At 47.5% G+C, this 25,725-nt stretch overlaps 1 protein-coding gene across 4 annotated transcripts in view; it reads left to right on the top strand.

Annotated features, from left to right (window-relative positions):
• RPAP2 (RNA polymerase II associated protein 2) overlaps positions 1-25,725 on the top strand; it is a 244,484-nt gene that overhangs the window by 14,106 nt on the left and 204,653 nt on the right. For all 4 annotated transcript variants that reach the window (XM_063939890.1, XM_063939888.1, XM_063939889.1 and 1 more), the window contains exons 2-6: positions 2,266-2,311; positions 15,486-15,600; positions 19,711-19,809; positions 20,991-21,056; positions 23,326-23,414. In XM_063939890.1, coding sequence (XP_063795960.1) covers positions 2,266-2,311; positions 15,486-15,600; positions 19,711-19,809; positions 20,991-21,056; positions 23,326-23,414 — 415 coding nt within the window. The remainder of the gene's footprint in view (positions 1-2,265; positions 2,312-15,485; positions 15,601-19,710; positions 19,810-20,990; positions 21,057-23,325; positions 23,415-25,725) is intronic.

Genomic DNA, 25,725 nt, shown 5'->3' with positions numbered 1-25,725 from the left:
ACCCTGTCGAAAGAGTCATCAACCCAGTGGCCTATAAATTAAAGTTACCATCTTCCCTTCGTATACCTAACGCTTTTCATATTTCTCTCCTCAGACCTCTAGTCCTAAACCGCTTTCAGAATACTCTTCCAGTAGGTCCCAAGGTTCGAACTCAGCGGGGCGTGGAATTCGAGATCAACAAAATTCTGGACTCCCGTTGTCGGTATGGACGTCTCCAGTACCTGGTCGATTGGTCCGGTTATGGCCCAGAGGAGAGAAGTTGGGTGAATTCGTCCGATGTCCATGCTCCTAGGTTGGTCCGTGTCTTCCACAGCACTCATCCCTCCAAACCACGTGGGTGTTCGGTGTCCACCCCTAAAGGAGGGGGTACTGTCAGGAATCGACTTACCAGGCTGACATCCGTCCGCCGCTGCGGACTCCGTCCTGGCTCCCTGCGGTCACCTGTCACCTATGCCCCTGCCATGGGACATCATCAAGGGCCTGGGAACACTCCTGAGACAGCGGGCATGTAGCGCGCCGCGTCCCTGCTAGGCCGCAGCGTGGGCGCCGCCATGACAGTCTGTAAACAGCCAGTATACTGCGGCCAATCCGGTGCTTGGCCGCACCCACTTTCCTTCACTCATCCAATCCCTGTGCACCATGGGGTACATAAGAGACTGCAGGATCAGTCTGCAGGCATCCTGGACTTTGTGTCATTCCTGCGACCCATGTGAAAGGATCTGTTCCTGTTCCTCCTGTGTTCCTGGTTCTCTGTTAAGAACTTGTACTCCTGGTTACTCTGCACAGCTCCGTGGAACTTCAAGGCCCAGCAATACCTGCAACCTGCAAACAAGGCTTCACACTCATCACCACCTTGTGTGCTTCAGCCTGCAGTTGAAGACTGACTCCAGGTGTGTTTCATTCCTCCACCTGTGATACAGCTTGCTGCTGCCAGTGCCTCATCACCTGCACTGTGAAGTCAGACTCCTGCCTCTGCTCAGGTTTGCCATTCTACACCTTGCTGCCTAAGTTTCCTGTTTTAAAACCTGCACTGGTTTCCAAACCAGAACCATTTCACAAGCACTTGTTCTTCTGTTTATATATTACCGGTTATTATTTTTTCAAGTCCTCTGTCATCCATTGCCATAGACTTTCAGTTATCATACTGAGTGATTGACTTTATTCATCTGTTATTATTGTTTCTGCTACCATTCTGTATAATATCATCTGCCAAATAAATACCATTGCGCTCATGCGCAGGAACGTTATCCAGCCTCCTCGTTTTCTCCCATCTACCTCCACTGACCCACTAGCGCCCCCTCCGGGGACACAGCCCAAACACAATCTGACAGATAGCACTCTCCAGACTTGTAATGATAAGCAAAACAAATAGTTTAATCCACAAGCTATAAGTAATGAAAAAACTTCTCACAGTTCCAGGAAATGGCAAGGTTCCAGTTCCCTGCTGCTTGATGTTGCCTTAAGCTGCTTATTTACCTCTGTTGCTGTACCTTGGAAATGGTCCATGCTTTGGACCAAAACGTCGGTGTACCTTGCCATTTCCTGGAACTGTGAGAAGTTTTTTCATTACTTATAACTTGTGGATTAAACTGTTTGTTTTGTTTATTATCACAAGCCTGGAGAGTGCTATCATTCCCACTGTTGTGGAAAACACTATATATATATGTGTGTATATATATATATATATATATATGTATGTGTGTGTATATATATGTGTGTATATATATATATATATATATATATATATATATATATATATATATTGTGTGTGCGCATGGTATCATCAGTGCCAAAATTTTAATGTTGGTTGGTACTTTATCACTGTGCAATTTAACACGCTCCAAGGCTTGATAAATCTGGGCCTTAGTCCTTTTTTCAAGTACAGTATCACAGAATGAATATCGAACCGCTGCCCCCTATGTAGGAAAATCCCAGGATCCCTCGGGGTACAATGGATCTAGCAAGAGGAACAGAGGGGGCACTCCATAGTGCACAGCAATTTAATTCACATGGTTTCAACTTCACTAAAAACAGAGCCACTTCAGTAATGCTTATACCAAATACCACATGATTTAAATGATATACTGCCCCCCAGGGCAATCTCCGCTCCACCCAGCCATGTCTGCCTCAGTCCGGACCACACACAGTGCCGCTGCTGTAACGCTTCATTGATGCTTGATTTCGATCAGAGGAGACCATTTTTGGCTACCACAGAAGTCTTATTGCCTCCTTCCTGCTAATTATATTGTTTCTCTATTGTACTAGGCAATGTGCCGGCCAGCGAATTGAGCAGCGAAGATATAGCAAAGAGGTAAAGTAAATACATTTATCTACAATTTTATATACACCCTATAAGTGTAGAATATCTCACAAGGCTCACAAGGGGGGAGCAGCGGGGAGAGCAGGAACCCAGCGGCAGCGTCCACCCGGCTCCACAAGCGAGGTCCCGCTTGCTGGAGCCGGGTGGACGCTGCTGTGAGCCTCCTGTTGTTACCCTGCTGCAGCCTCTGCTCCCCCCCCGTCTCCTCCTCTCCTCCCCCGTCCTCTCCGTCTCCTCCGCTGCTCAGAATGGACCCGACTGCATGTCGGAATGGACCCGACTCTTATTTTTTTTTTTTTTTTTAATCAAGTAAATTTTTTATTGAAAATTTTTTCATTTGGTTACATAAGTGTGGTAAAAGAGAGAAAAGCAGTAAAGAAAAGAAAAGGAAGAAGGCAACAGTTCAAAACATACAATTTACAATACAATGCATTGTGCTGATCAGTAGGTATTACATTGATTTACATTGTAAATTAAAACATAAGGCTTGTGGTGCTTGAAATGAGAGGGTTGTGCTCGGAGCGCTCGGACCGGTCATTAAGACATTGTCGTCGCTACTTGCTTAGTATACGTGAGTAAAGGGGAGGTCACAATTACAAGTATAGGGTTGTGTGTGTCCACCGTATCTGCCTATCACCGGGCTACGTCAATTCCGCACTCGGCCGCACCAAAGTCCATCTATCCCACTTACGGTGAAACTTGGACACAGAGTTGCGGGATAAGTACATTAGCCTTTCATGCCCTATGACCAAGGTTACCAGGGCTCTCCACTCCGATACTCTGGGAGGGGTCTCTGCAAACCAGGAGCGTGCAATGATGACCTTGGCAAGCGTGATCAGACACAGGACATACTGATATGTGAGCAATGAATGGGTTTCTTCCAGGTCCACCCCGAAGAGGCAGGTTCTGGGATTAATTTGGGGAAGAGATGGGTCAGTAGTTAATATGTCAGACCAAACCCAAGTCCAAAATTCATAGACTTTCGGACAATTCCATAACAGATGCCAAAAACCAGCATCTGCCATCCGACATTTGGGGCATAAAGTGTCAGGTCTTAAACCAGCTCGTTGGAGAAGTAGAGGGGTTCGATAAACCCTGTGTAGGATAAAGAGATGCACCTGTTGATATCTAATGCAAGGAGTGGTAGACCTGGCGGAGCCCAGTATTTGTAGCCATTGTTCGTCTGACAGGGGGCCTATATCATCTTCCCAGCTCAGCCTAAGCGGATCTAAAGAGGCAGGTAGGGTTCTATTGTTTAGTGAGGCATATATTGTTGAAATTTTACCTGTGGAGGGTAAGCGTTGCAGCATAAGTTTAACTGGAGAAGGGGAGATGGAAGGGGCCGTTTTGAACTGGGTCTGTATGGCGTGTCTTAGTTGGAAGTATCTAAATAGGGCTGTGTTTGGGAGCTCGAATTCAGCCTGCAGTTGCGCAAATGATTTAAGATAACCATCCACATATAATTGCCCTAGGGAGGTCACCCCACTTTTTATCCAAATATTGTCTGTTGACAGCTTCTGAAGTTCCATATACGAACTATTAAACCATAAGGGTGAATCTGTTTCTAGGTCGGCCCAGTCATAGAGGTTGTGTACTTGTTTCCAGACCAACAGAGCCTGTCGCAGGATAGGAGGAAGACCCGTCACTGACATTCCCGAAAGCAAGAAAAGGAAGGGGGTGAAGGGGGGTCCAACCCAGTCTGTCAAATATCCCTGTAGGGTCGAGCCACCCACTCCTGTGATCCAGCCGGAGAGGTGCACCAGCTGTGCTGCCAGATAATACAGCCTGAGATTAGGCAGGCTCGCCCCCCCAGTGAGTTTGGTCCTACAAAGTTTTTTTATAGCTATCCTCGCCGGTTTATGACCCCAGATAAAGGAAGATATGAGACTGTCAATGTTAGCAAATATTTTTTTAGGGAGGTAGATGGGGGAGTGTTGCAGGACATATAGGTACTTAGGCTGGATGGACATCTTAAAGAGATTGATGCGTCCCAATACTGTCAGTGGTAGTGCCTTCCATGTGTGGATCTTACTTTTAAAAAGGGCTGTGATAGGGTCTATGTTCCACTTGGCATATTCTGATGCTGGCCCCGTGACCCAAACACCCAAGTATTTAAATTTCAGAGTCCATTGCAGTGAGTGTGACGTGCATATCCCCTCCGGGATATGTCCTGAAATGGGAAAAATAAAGGATTTGTCCCAGTTTATACATAAGCCAGAGTATTCCCCAAATTCATTAATTGTGTGAAGCATAGCCCGGAGTGAGGCATCTGGGTCCTTAAGGAACAGCAACATATCGTCGGCATACAGTGAAATCTTATCCACCGTGGAGCCGGCTGCCAGTCCCTGAATATTCGGGTTGTCCCTTATCATACAAGCCAGTGGTTCTATAGCCAATGCAAACAGGGCCGGGGACAACGGGCAACCCTGTCGTGTGCCCCTGGCCAAAGAGAATGAGGACGAGGTATACCCATTAACAGAGACACGGGCTGCTGGAGAGGAGTACAGTAATCGAACCCACCCGATGAACACAGGGCCCAGGCCAAACCCGTGTAATACCTGCCAAAGGTAGGACCACTCAACCGAGTCGAAGGCCTTGGCGGCGTCGAGAGACACCACCACTGCCCCCGAACCCAGCAAGCCATCCCCCTGCAGGTGATAGAACAGCTTCCGTAGGTTTTGCATAGTGGACCTTCCCGGCATGAAGCCCGTCTGGTCCTGATGTATAATAGACCCGATGACCGCGTTCAGACGGATGGCAAGCATCTTTGCAAGAATTTTAACATCTGTGGACAGTAGTGAAATAGGGCGGTAGGAATCGGGAGCCTTGGGATCCTTCCCCGGTTTGGGCAGCACTATAATAGTGGCTTCAGACATGGACGGGGGAAGTTCACCAATTTCAAACAAGGTATTAAATAAATCTAATAAATAAGGACTGAAGTGGGAGTTAAATTTTTTATATATCTCCACTGGGAGGCCATCCCCACCAGGTGCCTTGGAAGAAGGGAGTGACAACACAGCGCACTCCACCTCCTCCAGGGTGAAAGGAGCCTCAAGTGCTTCAAGCGCCTCCCGCGATAAATTGGGCAAATTCACCCGCGAGAGGTAGGAGTGCAGTTGCTCGTCGGTGTGGGAGACTCCTGACGAGTATAGTTTGGAATAAAAATTTTTAAATACCCCTGCTATGTCTTTCCCCGAGTAGCAGAGACTGCCATCCCCATCGGCTATACACTGAACAGTGCGAGAATGGGTTTCATCCCTGGCCAGGAAAGCCAGGCAACTGCCCCCCAGTTCCGCCTGAAAGTACTGCCTGTGACTGGAGAACAGCAGCCTACGCTTGGATTTATCAAAGAGGTAATCGGCCCACCCTCCCTGTGCGTGCAGCCACGCCTCCCGATCTGACCGGGAATGTGATTCTATGTATACAGATTCCAAATCACGGCAGGCCTGTTCGAGTCTCGCTTCCTCCCTCCTGTTAAACGACTTGATGCCGGCTATTCTTTTAATAAAGGTACCTCTAATATATGCTTTGTATGCATCATGTCGGACAGTGGGGGAGGAGTCTGGGCGGTTGCAATCAAGGAAGACTTTCCAGTCCGAGAGAAGGTCGGAGCCCTCTCCCATTAAATTCAACCAAAATGGGTGCAGTTTCCACTGACTGCTGCCCCTATCGTGCGTCATAGACAGCTTTAGTAAAACCGGTGAGTGGTCCGATATACCCCTGGACAAATATGTTAGTTCAGAAATTCTAGGCGATAATGTCGGGGAAATAAGGCACAAGTCTATCCGTGACAGTGTGTTATGGGTAGCGGAGTGACAGGAATAGTGCGCTATAGTAGGGTTTCGCACTCTCCAGATATCCATCCAGCCAAGCTCAGCAACAATTCTTGCAAAAGGGGTCGGGGCAGGGGGGAGGGAGGTGGAGTCGCGAGACTCCCGCCAGCGGTCTATAGACAAGTCCATGACGTTGTTGAAGTCACCCACACTAATAACCGGTGTGTCAGGGGATTGGGCTATAAAGTCAGCTGCCTTACGTAGAACTTCACTGTTATAGGGGGGGGGAATGTATATAGCCATGATATGATACAGTGCATGATGTATGACAGCACGTAAAAACACATAACGACCCTGAGGGTCAATGCTGCTATGCTCCAGGTGAAAGTTTACCGATTTTTTAACCAATATCGATACCCCTCTGGCGCTGGAGGAGAACGTGGAGTGGTAGGCCCACCCAACCCACGGTCTTTTAATGGCCATGACTTTACTACCATACAGATGAGTCTCAGAGAGGCATGCTATGTCAACTCTGTACTTTTGAAGTTGTTTCAGGACAAGTGAGCGTTTAATTTTATCATTTAAACCACGGACATTCCATCCCATCAGTCTAATCGTGTCCCTCCCCGTGGCGTCTGTATTAGATCCCATATCGTAGAGCGCTGTGAATGGGCACAAGGAGATAAGTCGTGGGAGATGGAAGGAGTATAGTATGTGAGGTAGGGTACCCAGCGAATCGTATCATAATAAAACCATACTCCCTAACTTGGAAAACCCGATTAGGACTGAAAGGCCAAGGCCGAGCATACTCCAAATGTGACATCTGAAATACCATACATTTCCATAGCGTTAGAGCACCATGATCAGTTGCAGAAGGAAAAAAAAGGGAGGAAAGAATAAAGAAAAGGAAAGTAACAACAACAGTAAAACATCCCATCCCGCACCCACCCTGTATGACCAATAAGCAACCTAGTGTCATACCTATACCCTAACAAAACTAAATTAAACTAGCTGGGTACAGAACAAACCAGCTGGGAGAACAGAACTGTGGGACTAGATCCCTAAGCTATCTACAGCAGGGAACTCCCGCACATAGAGCTTAGCAGGTGTAGTGGCCCGATGCTAAAAAAAAGGAAAAACCCCAGAGAAGTAAGTGACATGCATCAGCCCATAGGGGTAGAGACAATAGAAACCATACGGTTTACGCTATAATAGTTACCCACGCCAACTACATATGACCAATACGAGTTCATTCAGGAGCTGGAGGTCTGTGTTCCAGCCAGGATTCCACATCTTTCGGGTTTGAGAAAAAGTGCGTGGCGTCGTTGTATATAACCCTCAGACGAGCCGGAAACAACATCGAGTATTGGATATTCCGATCCCGGAGTTTGCGTTTGACAAGAGAGAATTGGGCACGGGATTTCTGGACTTCAATGGCAAAGTCTGGGAAAATTGAGATCGTGTGGTTGTCGAACATCAGCGGGCCCTGGAGACGAGCCAGACGAAGTATAGTGTCTCTGTCTTTAAAGTGAAGAAGACGAGCAATGAACGTTCGAGCAGGAGCGCCTGGTGGAGGAGGACGAGACGGAAGACGATGTGCTCGTTCTACCGCAAATTGTGGGCTGAAGGCTTCACGTGTAAACATCTTAATCAGCCAGTCTTCAAAGAATTTCTCCGGGGCTGTTCCCTCTGCCCTCTCAGGTAGCCCAACCAGGCGGACATTGTTCCGGCGGAGTCTGCCTTCTATATCGGATAGCTTAGCGTGAGCCGATGATAGTTGTGTGGAAAGATCGTCCATCTTAGTTTTAAGTGGATAGGTGGTGTCCTCCAGGTCCGAAATGCGGTGCTCAGTCTCACTCACTCTTTCACGAATCTTTTGGAGATCCTGACGGAGTAGAGAAACATCTATCTGGACACGTTCAATTTTATCAGAGACTCGTTGCTCTGAGGCAGCAATAGCCTGTATTATTTGCTGCGTGGAGTGCGTCGAGTCGTTTAAGGCTGGGTCCTCGCCTTCAGAGCGCGGAGATTGAGGGTTACGAGCCGCGTTGGAAGTGGATTGGGAAGAGGAGGATTCCCTCGCATATTTTTGTAATTTCGCGGCTGCACCTGTCTTCCCCATTGTAATGTCCAGTATATTGCACAGGAGGCTTGTAGAGTAGGATTACAAGTGTGGAGGAATATGGAGATTGAGCCGTAGCAGCGCACTCCCAAGTGGCCCAGACACAGGATCAATGTGATGATCACAGCTTTCACGTGTAGCGGGTAGGGGGGTCAGGGAGGTCGGTGTTTTATATAGAGATGTCAGCACGTTGTATTTAGGCAGAGGTATAGAGGCGTAAGCGTGTGCAAATTGGGGTGTAGTGCCCTGTATTACTCCCAGCATGCGCACCATCCAGGCAAGGAATTAGTGCAGGAATGGGCAGGTAGATATATGCATAGAAATGTGGATGTCGGAGTGGTATATCCTATCTAGCTTCCAGAGGGGAGTATTGTCCAGGTAGGAGAATATTGCAGGGAGCACTGCAGGGAAGGTGTACCTGCCGTGAGCCACAGGAGCTGATGATCTGCCGCTTAGCCTGTAGTGTTCTCCTGCGGTGGCTTGTGGAGTGCAGGCCGCGCCGTGTCTCCCCGCAGCGGTGAAGAAGGCCTCTCTCCAAGGTGCAGCACGTGGGACGCAGCCCAGAGTCAGCGTCGGCCCCGGAGAGCGCCGACCCGGAAGCGCCGCGGATTCCCTGTGTCAGGAGAGCGAATAGCGGAGGGACAGCCGTAGGACGTCCAGGCACCGTGGCGGCAAACAGGAGGTACGCGGCCGGGGAGCGGAGGGCAGAGTGTCAGGCAGGTGTCTCGCCCCACGCTGGCAAGATGGCCGCCGCAGGCAGCTCTGAGACAGCACCCGCAGTATCTTCCGTCAAACGGCTGTTATATTGGTCCGAGGGGACCGGCAGGTAGTTCCAGCGATGCACCAGCAGTTAGGGCTGAAGTAGAGTCACTTTTTATGTAGATAGCATCGGGCTAAAACGGATTAATGTAGGAGTTTGTGCGGGAGCTTAAAAGCTATGCTCCTACTCCATGCTGTGCCAAGCCACGCCCCCCGACTCTTATTTAAGATACCCCTAGTCAAAACACTCGTGAGGCTTCAGCTATTGCATCACATGCAATAAAATTTCTCTTATATCCTAGAGGATGCTGGGGACTCCAAAAGGACCATGGGGTATAGACGGGATCCGCAGGAGACATGGGCACACTATAAGACTTTTTTACTGGGTGTGAACTGGCTCCTCCCTCTATGCCCCTCCTCCAGATCTCAGTTAGATTCTGTGCCCAGGAGAGACTGGACACACACTAGGGGAGCTCTACTGAGTTTCTCTGGAAAAACTTTGTTAGGCTTTTTTATTTTCAGGGAGACCTGCTGGCTACAGGCTCCCTGCTTCGTGGGACTGAGGGGAGAGAAGTCAGACCTACTTCTTCTGAGTTAACGGCTCTGCTTCTTAGGCTACTGGACACCATTAGCTCCAGAGGGTTCGATCACTTGGTGCGCCTAGCTGCTTGTTCCCGGAGCCGCGCCGTCACCCCCCCCCCTCACAGAAGCCAGAAGAAAGAAGCCGGGTGAGTATTAGAAGAACAGAAGACTTCAGTAACGGAGGTAACACGCAGCGGTCGCGCTGCGCTCCATGCTCCCACACACCAACGGCACTCATAGGGTGCAGGGCGCTCGGGGGAAGCACCCTGGGCAGCAGGTTACTGGAGCCTTTTTCCCCTGGCAAATATACATATTAGGGGTGCCTGGGCACTGTGTATGAAACCCCCGCCAGTATAATATTTTAAATTTTAGCGGGACTATAGCACGCCGGGAAGCGGCGGGGCTTAGCCGCACAGCTTACCAGCGCCATTTTCTCTACTTCACAGTGCATTCAGAGACGCTGGCCAGGGGTGGTCTTCTGTATACCGGCGGTCGGGCTCCCGGCGCTCAGTATACCGGCGCCGGGAGCCCGACCGCCGGCATACCGACACTTATTTTCCCTCGTGGGGGTCCACGACCCCCATAGAGGGAGAATAAAATAGTGTGGCGCGCGTAGCGCGCCACCGTGCCCGCAGCGTGGCGAGCGCAGCGAGCCCGCAAGGGGCTCATTTGCGCTCGCCACACTGTCGGTCAGCCGGCGGTCGGGCTCCCGGCGCCGGTATGCTGGGCGCCGGGAGCCCGACCGCCGGCCAGCCGTAGTGAACCCCTGGCCAGGACCTCCACTCTCCTTACAAGTACAGGGAGCAAAACGGGTGGGGGGGGTGGGGGGCGGCGGCGGCACAGACAATTGGTGCTATATATTTACAGCGCAGACATCATATATTATTTATTTAGTAGTATATGGGCGCTGGGGTGTGAGCTGACGTGCTTCCTCTGTGTTCTCTCTACAGGCTTCCCTGTGGGTCTGTCCCCTTTGGCCAGTGTGGGTGTATCGTTACAGTGTGTCGACATGTCTGAGGCTGAGTGTTCCTCCCCGGAGGAAGTTACTGGGGGCGCGGAGAAGGATTTGGGAGTGACTCTGTCGGCACAGCCGACTGCTCATTGGGTGAATATGTTGAGTACATTGAATGCAAATGTGGCGTTATTGTCTAAGATGCTGAATAAATCTGATTTTCAGACACAAACGTGGAGAAAATCCATGGAGGATGCTTTGTCTCAGGTACAGGCCCCCTCAGGGTCACAAAAACGTTCATTTACCCAGATGGCAGATACGGATACCGGCACAGACACAGTTTACATCCGAAATTGGTTAAGAGTATTCAGTACATGATTGTGGCTATTAAACATGTTTTACATATTTCTGAAGTGCCTGCTGTTCCAGATACGAGGGTTTGTTTGTATAAGGGAAAAAAGCCTGAGGTGACTTTTCCCCCCTCTCATGAACTGAACGCTCTTTGTGAAAAGGCTTGGGAGTCGCCTGACAAAAGGTGGCAGATTCCCAAGAGAATTTTTATGGCATATCCTTTCCCCTCTGACGACAGGGAGAAATGGGAGTCGTCTCCCCATGTGGACAAGGCTCTGTCCCGACTGTCCAAAAAGGTGGCGCTTCCATCTCCTGACACAGCTGCCCTCAAGGATCCTGCGGATCGCAAGCAGGAAACGACATTGAAGGCCATTTACGTCACTACGGGTGCACTCCTCAGGCCTGCCGTGGCGTCAGCGTGGGAGAGTAGTGCTATTGCTAAGTGGGCTGATAATTTGGCATCTGACATGGATACCCTTGATAAGGATAACATTCTTTTGACTCTTGGTTATATCAGGGACGCTGCAGCTTACCTAAAGGATGCGGCAAGGGATATTGGCCTCTTGGGATCAAGGGCCAATGCCATGGCGGTCTCGGCCAGGAGGGCGCTGTGGATTCATCAATGGAATGCTGATGCCGACTCCAAGAAAGCTATGGAAGCTCTCCCTTTTAAAGGTAGTGTCATGTTTGGTGACGGCCTTGCTGACCTGGTGTCTACCGCTACTGCGGGTAAGTCATCATTTCTTCCTTATGTTCCCGCACAACAGAAAAAGGCGCCCCATTCTCAGATGCAGTCCTTTCGGCCTAATAAATACAAAAAAGGAAGGGGCTCGTCCTTCCTCGCTTCAAAAGGTAGAGGAAGAGGAAAAGGTCGCCTGCTGTGTCTGGCGCCCAGGACCAAAAGTCCTCCCCCGCCTCTGCCAAGTCCACCGCATGATGCTGAGGCTCCCCTTCGGGAGTCCGTGCCAGTGGGGGTCCGTCTCCGAATCTTCATTCAGGTCTGGTTTCCATCGGGCCTAGATCCTTGGGTCTTAGACATAGTGTCCCAGGGGTACAAACTGGAGTTTCAGGAGATGCCCCCTCGCCGATTTTTCAAATCAGCCTTGCCAGTTTCTATTCCAGAAAGAGAAGTAGTAAATGCTGCGATACAAAAGCTGTATCAACAGAGGGTCATTGTCCCGGTTCCCCCGTCCCAATGGGGGGAAGGGTTCTATTCGAGCCTCTTTGTCGTGCCAAAGCCGGACGGCTCTGTCAGACCGATCCTGAACCTAAAATCCCTCAATCCGTACTTGAAAACTTTCAAGTTCAAGATGGAATCTCTTTGAGCTGTGATATCCAGCCTAGAAAGAGGGGATTTTATGTCGTCAGTCGACATAAAAGATGCCTACTTACACGTCCCGATATATCCTCCTCATCAGGCCTTCCTAAGATTTGCGGTGCAGGATTGTCATTACCAATTTCAGACGTTGCCGTTTGGGCTTTCCACGGCCCAGAGGGTCTTCACCAAAGTGATGGCGGAAATTATGGTACTCCTATGCAAGCAGGGTGTCACAATTATCCCGTACTTGGACGATCTCCTGATAAAGGCGAGATCAAAAGAGCAGTTGCTAAGAAATGTGGAACTCTCCCTGACGGTTCTGCAACATCATGGTTGGATTCTAAATTTGCCAAAGTCTCAGTTGATCCCGACAACTCGTCTGCCCTTCTTGGGCATGATCCTAGACACGGAACTACAGAGAGTGTTTCTTCCGGCGGAAAAAGCTCTGGAAATCCAGACCATTGTCAAGGAGATACTGAAACCGGCAAGAGTGTCGATTCATGAATGCACTCGAGTGCTAGGGAAGATGGTTGCGGCTTACGAAGCCATTCCGTTTGGCAGGTTTCATGCCCGGGTGTTTCAGTGGGACCTGCTGAACAAATGGTCCGGGTCTCACCTGCACATGCACCGAAAAATAAGTCTATCTTCCAGGACCAGAATTTCTCTCCTGTGGTGGCGGTTTTCACCTTCTAGAGGGACGCAGGTTCGGAATCCAGGATTGGGTCCTGCTGACCACAGATGCAAGTCTCCGAGGCTGGGGGGCAGTCACACAAGAAAGAAGTTTCCAGGGAAAATGGTCAAGCCAGGAATCTTGTCTCCACATAAATGTTCTGGAGTTAAGAGCCAATTACAGCGGCCTTCTGCAAGCGAAAAACCTTCTTCAAGGTCTACCTGTCCTGATTCAGTCGGACAACATAACAGCGTTGGCGTACGTAAACCGCCAGGGCGGAACAAAGAGCAGAGCGGCAATGGAGGAGGCCACAAGAGTTCTCCGCTGGACGGAACAGCACGTGAGCGCTCTGTCAGCAGTCTTCCTTCCGGGCGTGGACAACTGGAAAGCAGACTTCCTCAGCAGACACAATCTCCATCCAGGAGAGTGGGCCCTTCATCAAGAGATATTTGCAGAAGTGACAAGGCGTTGGGGAATTCGCCTCAACAAGAAGCTTCCGAGGTATTGTTCCAGGTCAAGGGACCCCCAAGCCAGTGCAGTGGACGCCCTGGTAACTCCGTGGGTGTTTCAGTCGGTGTATGTGTTCCCTCCGCTTCCTCTCATTCCAAGAGTGTTGAGGATCATAAGACGAACAAGGGTTCAGGCAATACTCGTTGTTCCAGATTGGCCACGGAGGGCCTGGTATCCGGATCTTCAGGAATTGCTCATAGAAGATCCTTGGCCGCTTCCTCTCAGAGAGGACCTGTTACTGCAGGGGCCATGCATATTTCTGGACTTACCGCTGCTGCGTTTGACGGCGTGGAGGTTGAATGCCAAATCCTAGCTCGTAAAGGTATTCCCAGGGAAGTCATCCCCACTCTCCTTAAGGCTAGAAAGGAAGTCACGGCAAAGCATTATCACCGTATTTGGAGAAAATATGTGTCATGGTGTGAAGCCAAAACAGCTCCTGCGGAGGAGTTTCACTTGGGTGGTTTCCTCCATTTTTTTGCAGGCAGGCGTGGATGCAGGCCTGAAATTGTGTTCCATCAAAGTGCAGATTTCGGCTTTATCTATTTTCTTTCAAAAAGAATTGGCCGCCCTTCCTGAGGTTCAGACTTTCGTGAAGGGAGTGCTGCATATCCATCCTCCGTTTGTGCCACCCGTGGCACCGTGGGATCTTGAAGTGGTGTTACAATTTCTTATGTCTCACTGGTTTGAACCTTTGCGAAAGGTTGAGTTAAAGCTTCTCACTTGGAAAGTGGTCATGCTTTCGGCCTTGGCATCTGCCAGACGAGTGTCAGAATTGGCGTCCTTGTCTTACAAGAGCCCATATTTGATTTTTCATGTGGATAGAGCGGAATTGAGGACTCGTCAACAATTTCTGCCGAAGGTGGTTTCTTCGTTTCACATAAATCAATCTTTTGTGGTACCTGTGGCTGCGAATGTTGTGGCAGTGCCAAAATCTCTTGATGAACAGACTATTGCACGCTGGATTTGTAATACGATTCAACACGCTCATTCTTCGGCTGGGTTGCCGTTGCCGAAGTCTGTAAAGGCCCATTCTACCAGGAAGGTGGGCTCATCTTGGGCGGCTGCCCGAGGGGTCTCGGCACTTCAACTTTGCCGAGCAGCTACGTGGTCGGGTACAAACACTTTTGCTAAGTTCTACAAGTTTGATACCCTGGCTGAGGAGGACCTCATGTTTGCTCAATCGGTGCTGCAGAGTTGTTCGCACTCTCCCACCCGGTCTGGAGCTTTGGTATAGACCCCATGGTCCTTTTTGGAGTCCCCAGCATCCTCTAGGACGTAAGAGAAAATAGGATTTTAATACCTACCGGTAAATCCTTTTCTCCTAGTCCGTAGAGGATGCTGGGCGCCCATCCCAGTGCGTACTGTTACTTGCAGTTGTATCGTTGGTTGTTGTTTTCGGTTACACGACGGTTGTGTATCGGTTATGTTCAGCTTGTTGCTGTTTTTCGTTCATACTGTTATCTGATATTCCTGCTAATCCAGTTGTACGGTGTGTTTGTGGTGTGAGCTGGTATGTATCTCACCCTTAGTTTAACAAAAATCCTTTTCCTCGAAATGTCCGTCTCCCCTGGGCACAGTTCCTATAACTGAGGTCTGGAGGAGGGGCATAGAGGGAGGAGCCAGTTCACACCCAGTAAAAGTCTTATAGTGTTCCCATGTCTCCTGCGGATCCCGTCTATACCCCATGGTCCTTTTGGAGTCCCCAGCATCCTCTACGGACTAGGAGAAAAGGATTTACCGGTAGGTATTAAAATCCTATTATTTGTGTTGGGCATTTTGAATGTCACAAATCTGAGAAGCCATCCTATTTTTTTCCCCATAAGGGGCAATATTAACAGCTGTACCTATCTAAAACTACTGAAGTCTCTGACAGCTGCATGTTGCTGAGTGGGAAGCTCTGCAGCCTATCACAGATTCAGACTAGGGGGCTAGTTCAGACCTGATCACTGCTGTGCTTTTTCGCACAGCGGGCGATCATGTCTGAACTGCGCATGCGCCTGACGTGCTGGGCGTCCCCTCGCATGTCAGAGTAAATGATCGTAGATGTGTTAAATTTAGCACATCTACGATCAACTCTGAATTATCCCCTATGTTTGTATAACATTCTGTATGTGACTTGAACCAACAGGAGAGCTGCCTTGGAAAGGGCTATACGGAGGAAGGTTGATACAGAGAAACGGGCTCACCTAATTGTTGAACGTCTCCTTGAAAACAATATCACAGAGGATTTCCTTGTGGACTGCGTAAGTCTCAAGAAATTACTGCTGCATGTTTTTCATGAAACTGACTGATGAAAATCTTCTTTTTTTGTACATTTTGATGGGACAAACAGCTTTATCAAGCAACCCATGCAATGCGTTGCATTCTACGGGTCTTAAAATACATGCCATGACACTGGAACTCGGTTGTGATGTTTGTCTCATCAGAAAATGCTACATCTGTATGTTTGTCTCATTCCTAAGTAAGAGGTTATTTCTTTAATATTTGTGACTATAGGAGACTAGCTTCAAAAGTAATAAACATATTTACCTGTCCCGCTACTCTACATTCTCTTTGCATTGGGCTGGGGCATGCTAGTTTCTTATTTGTCAGGACAGGTGAGTGGTTCAGTAACCTACTAGAAACATATGAGGCAGGCGTTTCAGTCCTGCCTTTCTCCTCATATTGTGCCTGATTCAGGTGTGGTAGTAAGGAATCCAGTCAGGATCACGGCAGTCGAAATATAGACGCCGGAATCCCGACCCAATTCGGAATGCCGACACCAGCATCCTGAATTGGGTCACAAGCCTGGCGGTGGGATCCCGAACGAGGGTGTGCTGGCCCATCTGACAGGTAAGCCGCAGTGTTGGGGGGGAGGTTAGGGTTAGACTGTGGGGAGGGGGGTCAGGTTTAGCCACCCCTGGGGAAGGTTAGGGTTAGGCTGTGGGATGGGTGGGTGGAGGGTTAGGTTTAGGCTGTGGGGAGAGGGCGTTAGGTTTGGACACTCACGGGGAGGGTTAGGGTTAGGCTGCGGGAGGGGGGTGGTTAGGTTTAGCATGCTGCAAGGGTGGGTTATGGGGGGGCATTGGGGTAAGATAAATATATTTACCTTTCCCCTGTCGGGATTCTGAAAATCAGGATTCCACAGTCTGTTGTCTGACTGCTAGAATTTTAATCCCAACCCCTAGCATGTATAATGCAATGTGCCAATGTTCAGTACACTGCACATGCACAGGACCCATACTGCACATATGCTCGGACAAAGTAAGGCTGTAGACCTCAGGCGACTGACAGTTTACAGCCGTTTGATGGTGGAGATGGTCTTTCACAAAACGGAAGAGTGTTTTGTTGGAGTGCCAAAGCCAGGGTCTCCATCTTCCGAGGAAGATTTCCTAACTTGAATGAAGGAACTGCAGTGACTAGTCTGTATAACCTGATGGCTTGGCCGCCAGGAGTGGGGACTGCCAGGACTACAGTACTAAGCCCAGACAGACATGGAGCCTGCCTCTGCAGCTGCGACTGAGGATATCTGTATTGAAATGTCCTCAACAAAATAGCTACTGCTATGGCGGAGACAAACAAACAGTGCGGACGAACAAATATGTAGGAACACAAGGAAGCATCACGTTTAACATTAATCAGAGAGAAGGCAACAATGTGTGTGCAAGATAATGGTAGACCAAGTAGCACACTGGGAAAGTCTGGCTGACAGCGGTGAGGCAGGTCTACGGTATCTATATGTGTGAGATTGAGGTGGTTGGGTCAGGGCTGGAGTATATGTGTGAGAGGGAGGTAGATGAAACAAGGCTGGAGTATATATATTGTGAATTTCAAATATATTTCTAATAAATATCTAAAATGCCAGCGTTAATATATGTTGCGGACGCAAGGCGCAACTTATTACTATATACGATAAAAGTGCGCTGTACGTCGCAAATACTACATCCCTTAAGAGAAAACAAGCACTCGCACACATTTTCTGATTTCCAACGCTCAGTGATGTATATATTTGATATTAAAAGGATATGTATACAATATATCACATGTACAGTATATATATGGTTACAGATTTACAAATACCCAGGAAGCAGTTGTTACAAAAGAATCCATACAGTAACAGCCAGCATACATACGTTACCCTGTCCCTCAATGCACAGTTTTCTTCATCTTTGGATCTGCCTCAACATCAGCTACACAGAACAGCAGAAAACAGCATCTCGAACAGCAACCAGCAAACAGAACTTCTTGTGTCTCTGCCATCAGCTATACACTGTGTATATTAGGGGAGTACAGGTCTGGGACTGAGTCTTCTGTTATTGGTCCAGGGGAGGGAACTTTCTCATTCATGATGTGTTATTGGTCAGTTCATATGCAAGCAACGTCCAGCCTTGAAGAAGACATCATAGGGGTTAGGCACTGGTTTCCTTGGAATGTTCTTTGTTGTCATTAGAATTGTGGCTTCATATTCCTACATTCAATCATAACTACTCATTGCAATGTGCTACAACCTAATCACAGGTATCAAACCAACACACTCATTCCTCTGATTATTTTGACATCAAGCATGACATGTTTATCTTGTTCCTTTCCATTAATACATATACATGATGTTATACTCCATTATATAATTTAAAACATTATAATGTCTGGTGCTTGACATGTTTAATTTATGTGTGGTATGAAATATGTGTTGAATATATCTTTGTGGCTTGTCTGTGTGAATGCGTATGCTACCATATATCGCTGTGCACGCTGCATGTATTCACACGCACAGCGACTCATCCGTGTGGAGTTTGCATGTTTTCTGTATGTAATATTCTTGACTTCGACAATATATATAAAGAGTAAGTAAAACTTACAATGACGCACCTCTGGTATCCCAGCAGCCGTTGTGTAGTCTAGGTGCACCCCAGTCACCCAAAATGATTTATACAAGAAACAAAACTGGGCACTACCAGTTATAAACTACTATTGTAAAGTGCAACGGAATATGCTGCGCTACGTAAGAAACTGTAACTAAAATGTCATATATTTAGTTACGAAAGGTTAAAACACAATGGTGATCAGAAACCTAAAACAATGGCAGTTACCAATTTCTGTATCTGTCACCGTCCTTATATGCAGTCCAATCAAATGGAGAAAAGTGTTCTAATATTTAATATCTAATATTAGAAGAAAGAATGTCCTTACAATCAGAATGTTCTACTTATAGAGCTTAAATGCTTGGGTATCTATGTGAATTCTTATACCATCTCGATTCAATCATTTTAAAGAAAAGCTGCTCGTAGTTTAATCACATATGTAAAAAATATCATAAAAGAATATATAGTACAACATCATTTGTGATGGCTGCCCTACCTGAGGGTTACTCAACCGGCCGATAGAGTCGCAGAGTGATCTGATGTTTCCTTCAAGGCATCAGAGGATCACACGTGCATGCAGGAGGCATCTACTTATCTCTGAGCATTGCTGCTGCTTCCAGGTAAGCATCACCTATGCTTATCACACATACCCAACCCGTACAACCGCACCTGAATCAGGCCCATTGTTAATATTTTGTTTCCTGTTATGGCACAGGGTATGAAATAGGTCATACTCTCTGTACGTCTACTGCACAGAATGTTTCTGGGCTGCTGAACTCCATATAGTGAGTACTTTCTGTGACTACATGTGTTCCTCGTCTGCGGAGTGTCTGAATTATGGTGGTCATTCCGAGTTTATCGCTGGCTGCCGATTTTTGCAGCGCAGCGTTCAGGTAAAAAAAACGGCAAAACTGTGCATGCGTATGGGACGCAGTGCGCACGCGCGACGTACTTTGCACAAAACTATGCAGTTTTACACAAGGTCTAGCGACTCTTTTCCGTCGCTCTGTTGATCGGTGAGTGATTGACAGGAAGTGGGTGTTTCTGGGAGGTAACTGACCGTTTTCCGGGAGTGTGCTAAAAAACGCAGGCGTGCCTGGGGAAACGGGGGAGTGGCTGACCGAACGCAGGGCGTGTTTGTGACGTCAAAGCAGGAACTAAACAGACTGAAGTGATCGCAAGGTAGGAGTAGGTCTGAAGCCACTCTGAAACTGCTTGAAAAAAAATCAGCACTGTTCAGCTAACCTTTCGTTCGCACTTCTGCTAAGCTAAGATACACTCCCAGAGGGCGGCGGCTTAGCGTTTGCACTGCTGCTAAAAGCAGCTAGTGAGCGATCAACTCGGAATGAGGGCCAATGACCGGTGTTTTGCTATTGACAGCACTGTTTGCCTGATAGTAGGAAGCATAGAGAGAGACTCCCTGTCATAGCATATAAATGTTGATATATAATTTGCATAGAAATGTATTAATTGATGTAAATGTATAATGATGCTGTTTCTATCTTCCTGCAGGCTAAGTTCATTTCTCCATCTCACTATAAAGATACAGTAGAGGAAAGATCTATAACCTGGCTGTGTGGCTATCCCATATGTAACAACAGGCTTGAAAAGGTAAGCCTTCTTTTCTGCTGTGTTACTGCCCGCGTATCATTACAATAACTGGTATAACGTAATATGTAGATTTTATAAAAAGTGGGAGCATACAAGTATGAGTGTAGGGAAGGTGGTGGTAACAATTAGCAGCCAATCCTATTCTATGTACAGGTTTGTAGCACTATTCTGAATGAAATCAGATGTCTTGTGGAACATGGCCAGCACCAGTTCTCTGTCAGTTTTCATAGCACTCTTCCAATGTGTCCCACCTTTCCCCTTGTAATGGTCCTATTGCCCCATACACACGGGGTGACTTGTGCCTGTGTGATAAGTGATGTAGGGTAGCACAGATCTCTCAGTACACTTCGCTATACACACAGCGATGTGTGCTAACTAGTGTTCTTTATGCACATGCTAGGCGATCTAACTAGATGTTGCCTGCATGTGCTAAAGATCTGAGCGGGTGATGGCTTCACGTGGGACCGCGCATTGTCACCACTATGGGGTGTATACACGGAGCGAGCCGTGCTTAATTTCTAAGCGAGCTAGACAGATCGCTTAGAAAATAGGTGTGTTTGGGGAATAAGAAAACATTTGTTTTTGTGTTACTTCACTTTATGACATATGAGTCTGGTCTAACATTTATACTCCATCTATAGATGCAGTCGCATTGATTGCATCTCTCTGGTCTTTGCATAAACCACTTTGTGTGGAGTAAATTGACCTGTATAGTAGAAGACAAAAACAGTATACAATAGACCGGTATTCCCACACTAAGGTTTTAAGGATAGCCATACTTAAGCACAGGTGACTCAATTTAACCATCTGTGTCGATGAATGGATATCACTAAAACTTGGAGTGTTCTGGCGCGTACACACTAGGCAATATATTTGAAACGATATCGCTGATTTTCTGAGTGATATTGTTTGTATTAGCACCCAGTGTGTATGCACTATGCAATTAACGATGCTCGCTCTTACGGGTCGTCAACAACATTCCTTGTTGTCCATACATGCAGATCAACCTGGGGATGTCATGGACGATACCATGCTGCCGAATGGCTATTTTTAGCATCTTTTGTGCGCACAGTGAAGCCACAGCTCCTATTGTATTCCTGCTGCATCTGCTCCTGTCACATGCTTGGGGAGGAGAAAATCTCAAACTATGATTTAACCTCAAATTTTCTTGTTTCCATAAGGTCTCAAAGCAAAAGTATAAAATTTCTACCACATCAAATAAGGTGTATGACATCACAGAGAGAAAGGTGAGTACCACCTAGTAACTATGGGCCTAATTCAGACCTGATCGCAGCAGCAAATTTGTTAGCTAATGGGCAAAACTATGTGCACTGCAGGTGGGGCAGATATAACATGTGCACAGAGAGTTAGATGTGGCTGGGTTATTTTGTTTCTGTGCAGGGTAAATACTGGCTGCTTTATTTTTACACTGCAATTTAGATTTTAGTTTCAACACACCGCACCCAAATCGTAAGGGGGGTACACACGGAAAGATCCGTGCCTAAATTCTAAGCAATCTGACTAGATTGCTTAGAAATGAAGCACTGATCTCTCCGAGTGTAGGCTGCCGACGACAGTGATGTGCGATCCCGCGCGTCGCTATCGCCGGCTCTAGATTTAACATGCATGCATGCCAAATCTAGTGAGATCGCTCATTTCACTGCTGGTCCCGATATATACATGCATAGTATGAATCCTGTGCATGCGCAGTTCATCATTGGAGTTCAACGTTGGGGTGTACGTAAACCCTCTGGTTTGCTCAGAACTCTGGATTTGGCCCGAAGAGAGGAACATGCAAAACCTTGCAGCTTAATGTCAGTGTGACAGGTGATGAACGTTCCACAATTACTTCCATGTATCATCATGTCATTATCTGAGTGCTGTGAACGTTGGCACTACACTAGCTTTTAAAGCGCCTAGCGGACACCATTCAGTAACTTGTCACAACGGTGGGCCTAATTCATAACATATGAGTTTGGTACTTTGTGCATGACCCAGACGCATACTGCACATGTACAGTACTAGTGTACACTCTAGGATTTTTTTTAGGGCAGGGTGCTGAGCATTGAAGAGGGCACATTTTTATTTTGAAGGGCACATTTTTGATGTGACGCTTTGCGCACAATGCATAGCGCATATGTTTATAGTTTTTGTACATACATTTTGCCCTTAGTAAATCATATACCCATGCATACATATAAGACACCTAACCTCTGTACTGAGAAACATACTGTATGTGTCCAGTCTTCTTGAAAGATCGGCTGTATCATATACATAAGTAGATAATTATAAATGTCTCCTCCAGTGCTGAAGTAGTTATAATCCATATGTGTTATAAAACAGAAAAGTTAAACAATGGGTTAAAATATATATGAAAAAAATAAGTCTGTTCTACTAGGGAAATACTGTAAGCAGTACATGCTCACTGCTTACCCTGTTCTTTCCCTCTTTATCAGAGTGCTGTGTTATTTACAGTGCCTCCTCTGCCATCCAGTTGGCTAAGGATAGAAATTGTGTTCCAATTTCAGAGATGGGCAAGGAGTAGACGACAACATTATAACATGCACTCTGACTGTTGCATTCTGTATACAAGGGGGCGATTTATGGTCCTGCAGGGTGCACTGAAAAAGGGCAGGGTGCTTTTTCACATTTCAAAAATGGGCAGGGTGCAGCACCCTGCTGAAACAGCCTAGAAGGAACACTACAGTACGGGTCCTGCTTTGTTGGGGGCAATACGTCTGCAGATGTCACTAGAGTGGCAGTCTGCAGATATTTGGGACGGGGAGGGGGTGGCGGCTGCCTCTGTTTCCAAAAAAAGACGCTTGTTTTCACCGCTTTGAAGAAGTGCCGAGGAAATCCTGGCTTCTTTGTAGGAACTGCGGCCACGCAGGCAATCCAATGCTGCGTCCTAAGCACGGATCACTCATGCAAGCAGGAAGTGCCTACTTATATCGACACCTTCTATAACATTACCATAATTGTGCATTGCTGCTGCAGTGATAGCACCTCCAACCACATCTGCATTAGGCTCTGTGGGGCAGATGTATTAGCCTGGAGAAGGCATAAGGAAGTGATAAACCAGTGATAAATGAAAGGTGATAAATGCACTAGCCAATCAGCTCCAATATGCAAATTATCAGTTAGGAATTGATTGGCTAGTGCATTTATCACCTTGCACTTATCACTGGTTTATCACTTCCCTATGCTGTCTCCAGGTTAATACATCTGCCCCAGTGTTTGTTGTGCAGTGACATAGATTTAACCCCCCCATCACCACCACCAGCACACTATTTCATTGCTAGGTTTAGCATAGCTTATTTATGAAATGAGGGTAGCTAGAAAATTAAATTACTGCAAAATAGTTTTACAGTCCTTTTAACTTAAAATAGGAATGTAGTAGTAGTGCTGATGTGAATAATGAATATTCGGTGTACAGCACTGTGTACTATATTGGCACTTTATTAAAAAAAAAAAAAAAATGCTTGTGAAAATAAAGCTTAATTTTATGTGTTTCAGTGTTTCTGTAGCAATTTTTGTTATCGAGCATCAAAGTATTATGAAGCGCAGATTCCGGCAACCCCAGTGTGGACACGAGAGGGAGAAAGGTAATTGTCCCGGGAATCTGGGGCCTAATTCCTATTAGTACGTGAACCTGATGGGTTACGTGTAAATACTATGTTTGGTTGTCTGCAGTGCAAGACCCATTCTGCACATGTGCAGAATGGGTCTTGCAATGTCGCTCGCAGCCCCTTGTCAGCCGCAGTACGATTGACATGCTGCAGAGTTTGGGCGGCGGAGAGGGGATGGCACCTGGCACCTCTGTTCAAAATGGTGGCATGTTTCCCCATTTTGAAGATGTGAAGGGTCCAGGGTCTGCATCATTAGACGCAGACTTCCGGGACCCCGATGTCCATATCCTATGGCTAGCCTGAGTCAGCCTTAGCTGAGGCAGGCTGGCCGGTGCCTGTAACCATCATGAATCGTGACTGATGGTTGCTATGGGAATACAAGGCTGCATTCCCAGACACAGCACTCGGGCCTCACATATGCTAACAGGAGCCATCTGTCGCCTACAGAAGCCTCCTGTGGCATTTGTGTTTTGATGACACGGAATTGCAGAGCTTGATTCAGAGATGGACGCAGTGCCAATGTTAGAGCAGCTTAGCCATTATTTGCTAATGTACGTGCACAAAACGCCCTGGAAAGTCCTATAGTGCGTGCGTTGCCCTGTGTGTATGACTCCATATGTTGTTCTAGATAGGATTGCTGGCATTAGAAACAGCGTAGCCACTGCATCTGGTGCAAATGTGGATTGTGAGCACGATGATGCTCTGGAGGTGGATTGTTCAGAGACACTGGCAAAAATACACTGTCAATGGGCATAGAAATTGAGTGGCTCTAGGCTTCCATATTCTAGAGCATGCAAGTAATCAAGGGAAAGGTTAAAACTAGCATTTGCATAGTACCGCAGCTGTGAATCCGGAGAAAATCGCAATAGGGGCTGCAACTGTGTACACTTCTGAATCAGGTCCAGAATGTTCATATAAATGCCCCTGAATTTATAATTGCAATGATCCAGTTAAACCACATGGTGGTGCTAGATACTGAGGTTTCTATAAATTGGATCATAAGGTATACAGTATGTGTCATCTCATTGGTTTAATGAAACTAAGCATTAATAGGGAGTGTATCTTCTATCACAGAATATATATCTATTTTTACTGTTTATTTCAGGTCTCCCAAACCTTCCCCACCTTTGCCCTCTCACACCTCCGTTCTATTTTTTTTTTTAACTTGTGTCATTTCTCTGACGTCCTAGTGGATGCTGGGAACTCCGAAAGGACCATGGGGAATAGCGGCTCCGCAGGAGACTGGGCACAACTAAAGAAAGCTTTTAGGTCACCTGGTGTGCACTGGCTCCTCCCACTATGACCCTCCTCCAAGCCTCAGTTAGATTTTGTGCCGGGCCGAGGTTGGATGCACACCAGGGGCTCTCCTGAGCTTCTAGAAAGAAAGTATATAATTAGGTTTTTTATTTTACAGTGAGACCTGCTGGCAACAGGCTCACTGCAGCGAGGGGAGAAGAAGCGAACCTACCTGCTTGCAGCTAGCTTGGGCTTCTTAGGCTACTGGACACCATTAGCTCCAGAGGGATCGACCGCATGGAACTGGCCTTGGTGTTCGGTCCCGGAGCCGCGCCGCCGTCCCCCTTACAGAGCCAGAAGCAAGAAGAGGTCCGGAAAATCGGCGGCAGAAGACATCAGTCTTCACCAAGGTAGCGCACAGCACTGCAGCTGTGCGCCATTGATCCTCATTCACACTTCACACTCCGGTCACTGAGGGTGCAGGGCGCTAGGGGGGGGCGCCCTGAGCAGCAATAAAAACACCTTGGCTGGCAAAAATACCACAATATATAGCCCCAGAGGCTATATATGTGATAATTACCCCTGCCAGAATCCATAAAAAAGCGGGAGAATAGTCCGCGAAAAAGGGGCGGAGCTATCTCCTTCAGCACACTGGCGCCATTTCTCCCTCACAGCTCCGCTGGAAGGAAGCTCCCTGGCTCTCCCCTGCAGTCTACACTACAGAAAAGGGTAAAAAAGAGAGGGGGGGCACTAAATTTTGGCGCAGTATATATAACAGCAGCTATAGGGGACATAATTCAGTTAGTCCCTGCATTATATAGCGCTCTGGTGTGTGCTGGCATACTCTCACTCTGTCTCCCCAAAGGGCTTTGGTGGGTCTTGTCCTCTGTTAGAGCATTCCCTGTGTGTGTGCGGTGTGTCGGTACGGCTGTGTCGACATGTTTGATGAGGATAATGATGTGGAGGCGGAGCAGATGCCTATTGAAGGGATGTCACCCCCTGCGGGGCAGACACCTGAGTGGATGGACTTATGGAAGGAATTGCGTGCACG

This window comes from Pseudophryne corroboree, chromosome 9 (genome assembly GCF_028390025.1).
Source record: "Pseudophryne corroboree isolate aPseCor3 chromosome 9, aPseCor3.hap2, whole genome shotgun sequence".
NCBI classification, from domain to species: domain Eukaryota; kingdom Metazoa; phylum Chordata; class Amphibia; order Anura; family Myobatrachidae; genus Pseudophryne; species Pseudophryne corroboree.
This window is presented reverse-complemented; position numbering and strand designations above follow the sequence as displayed.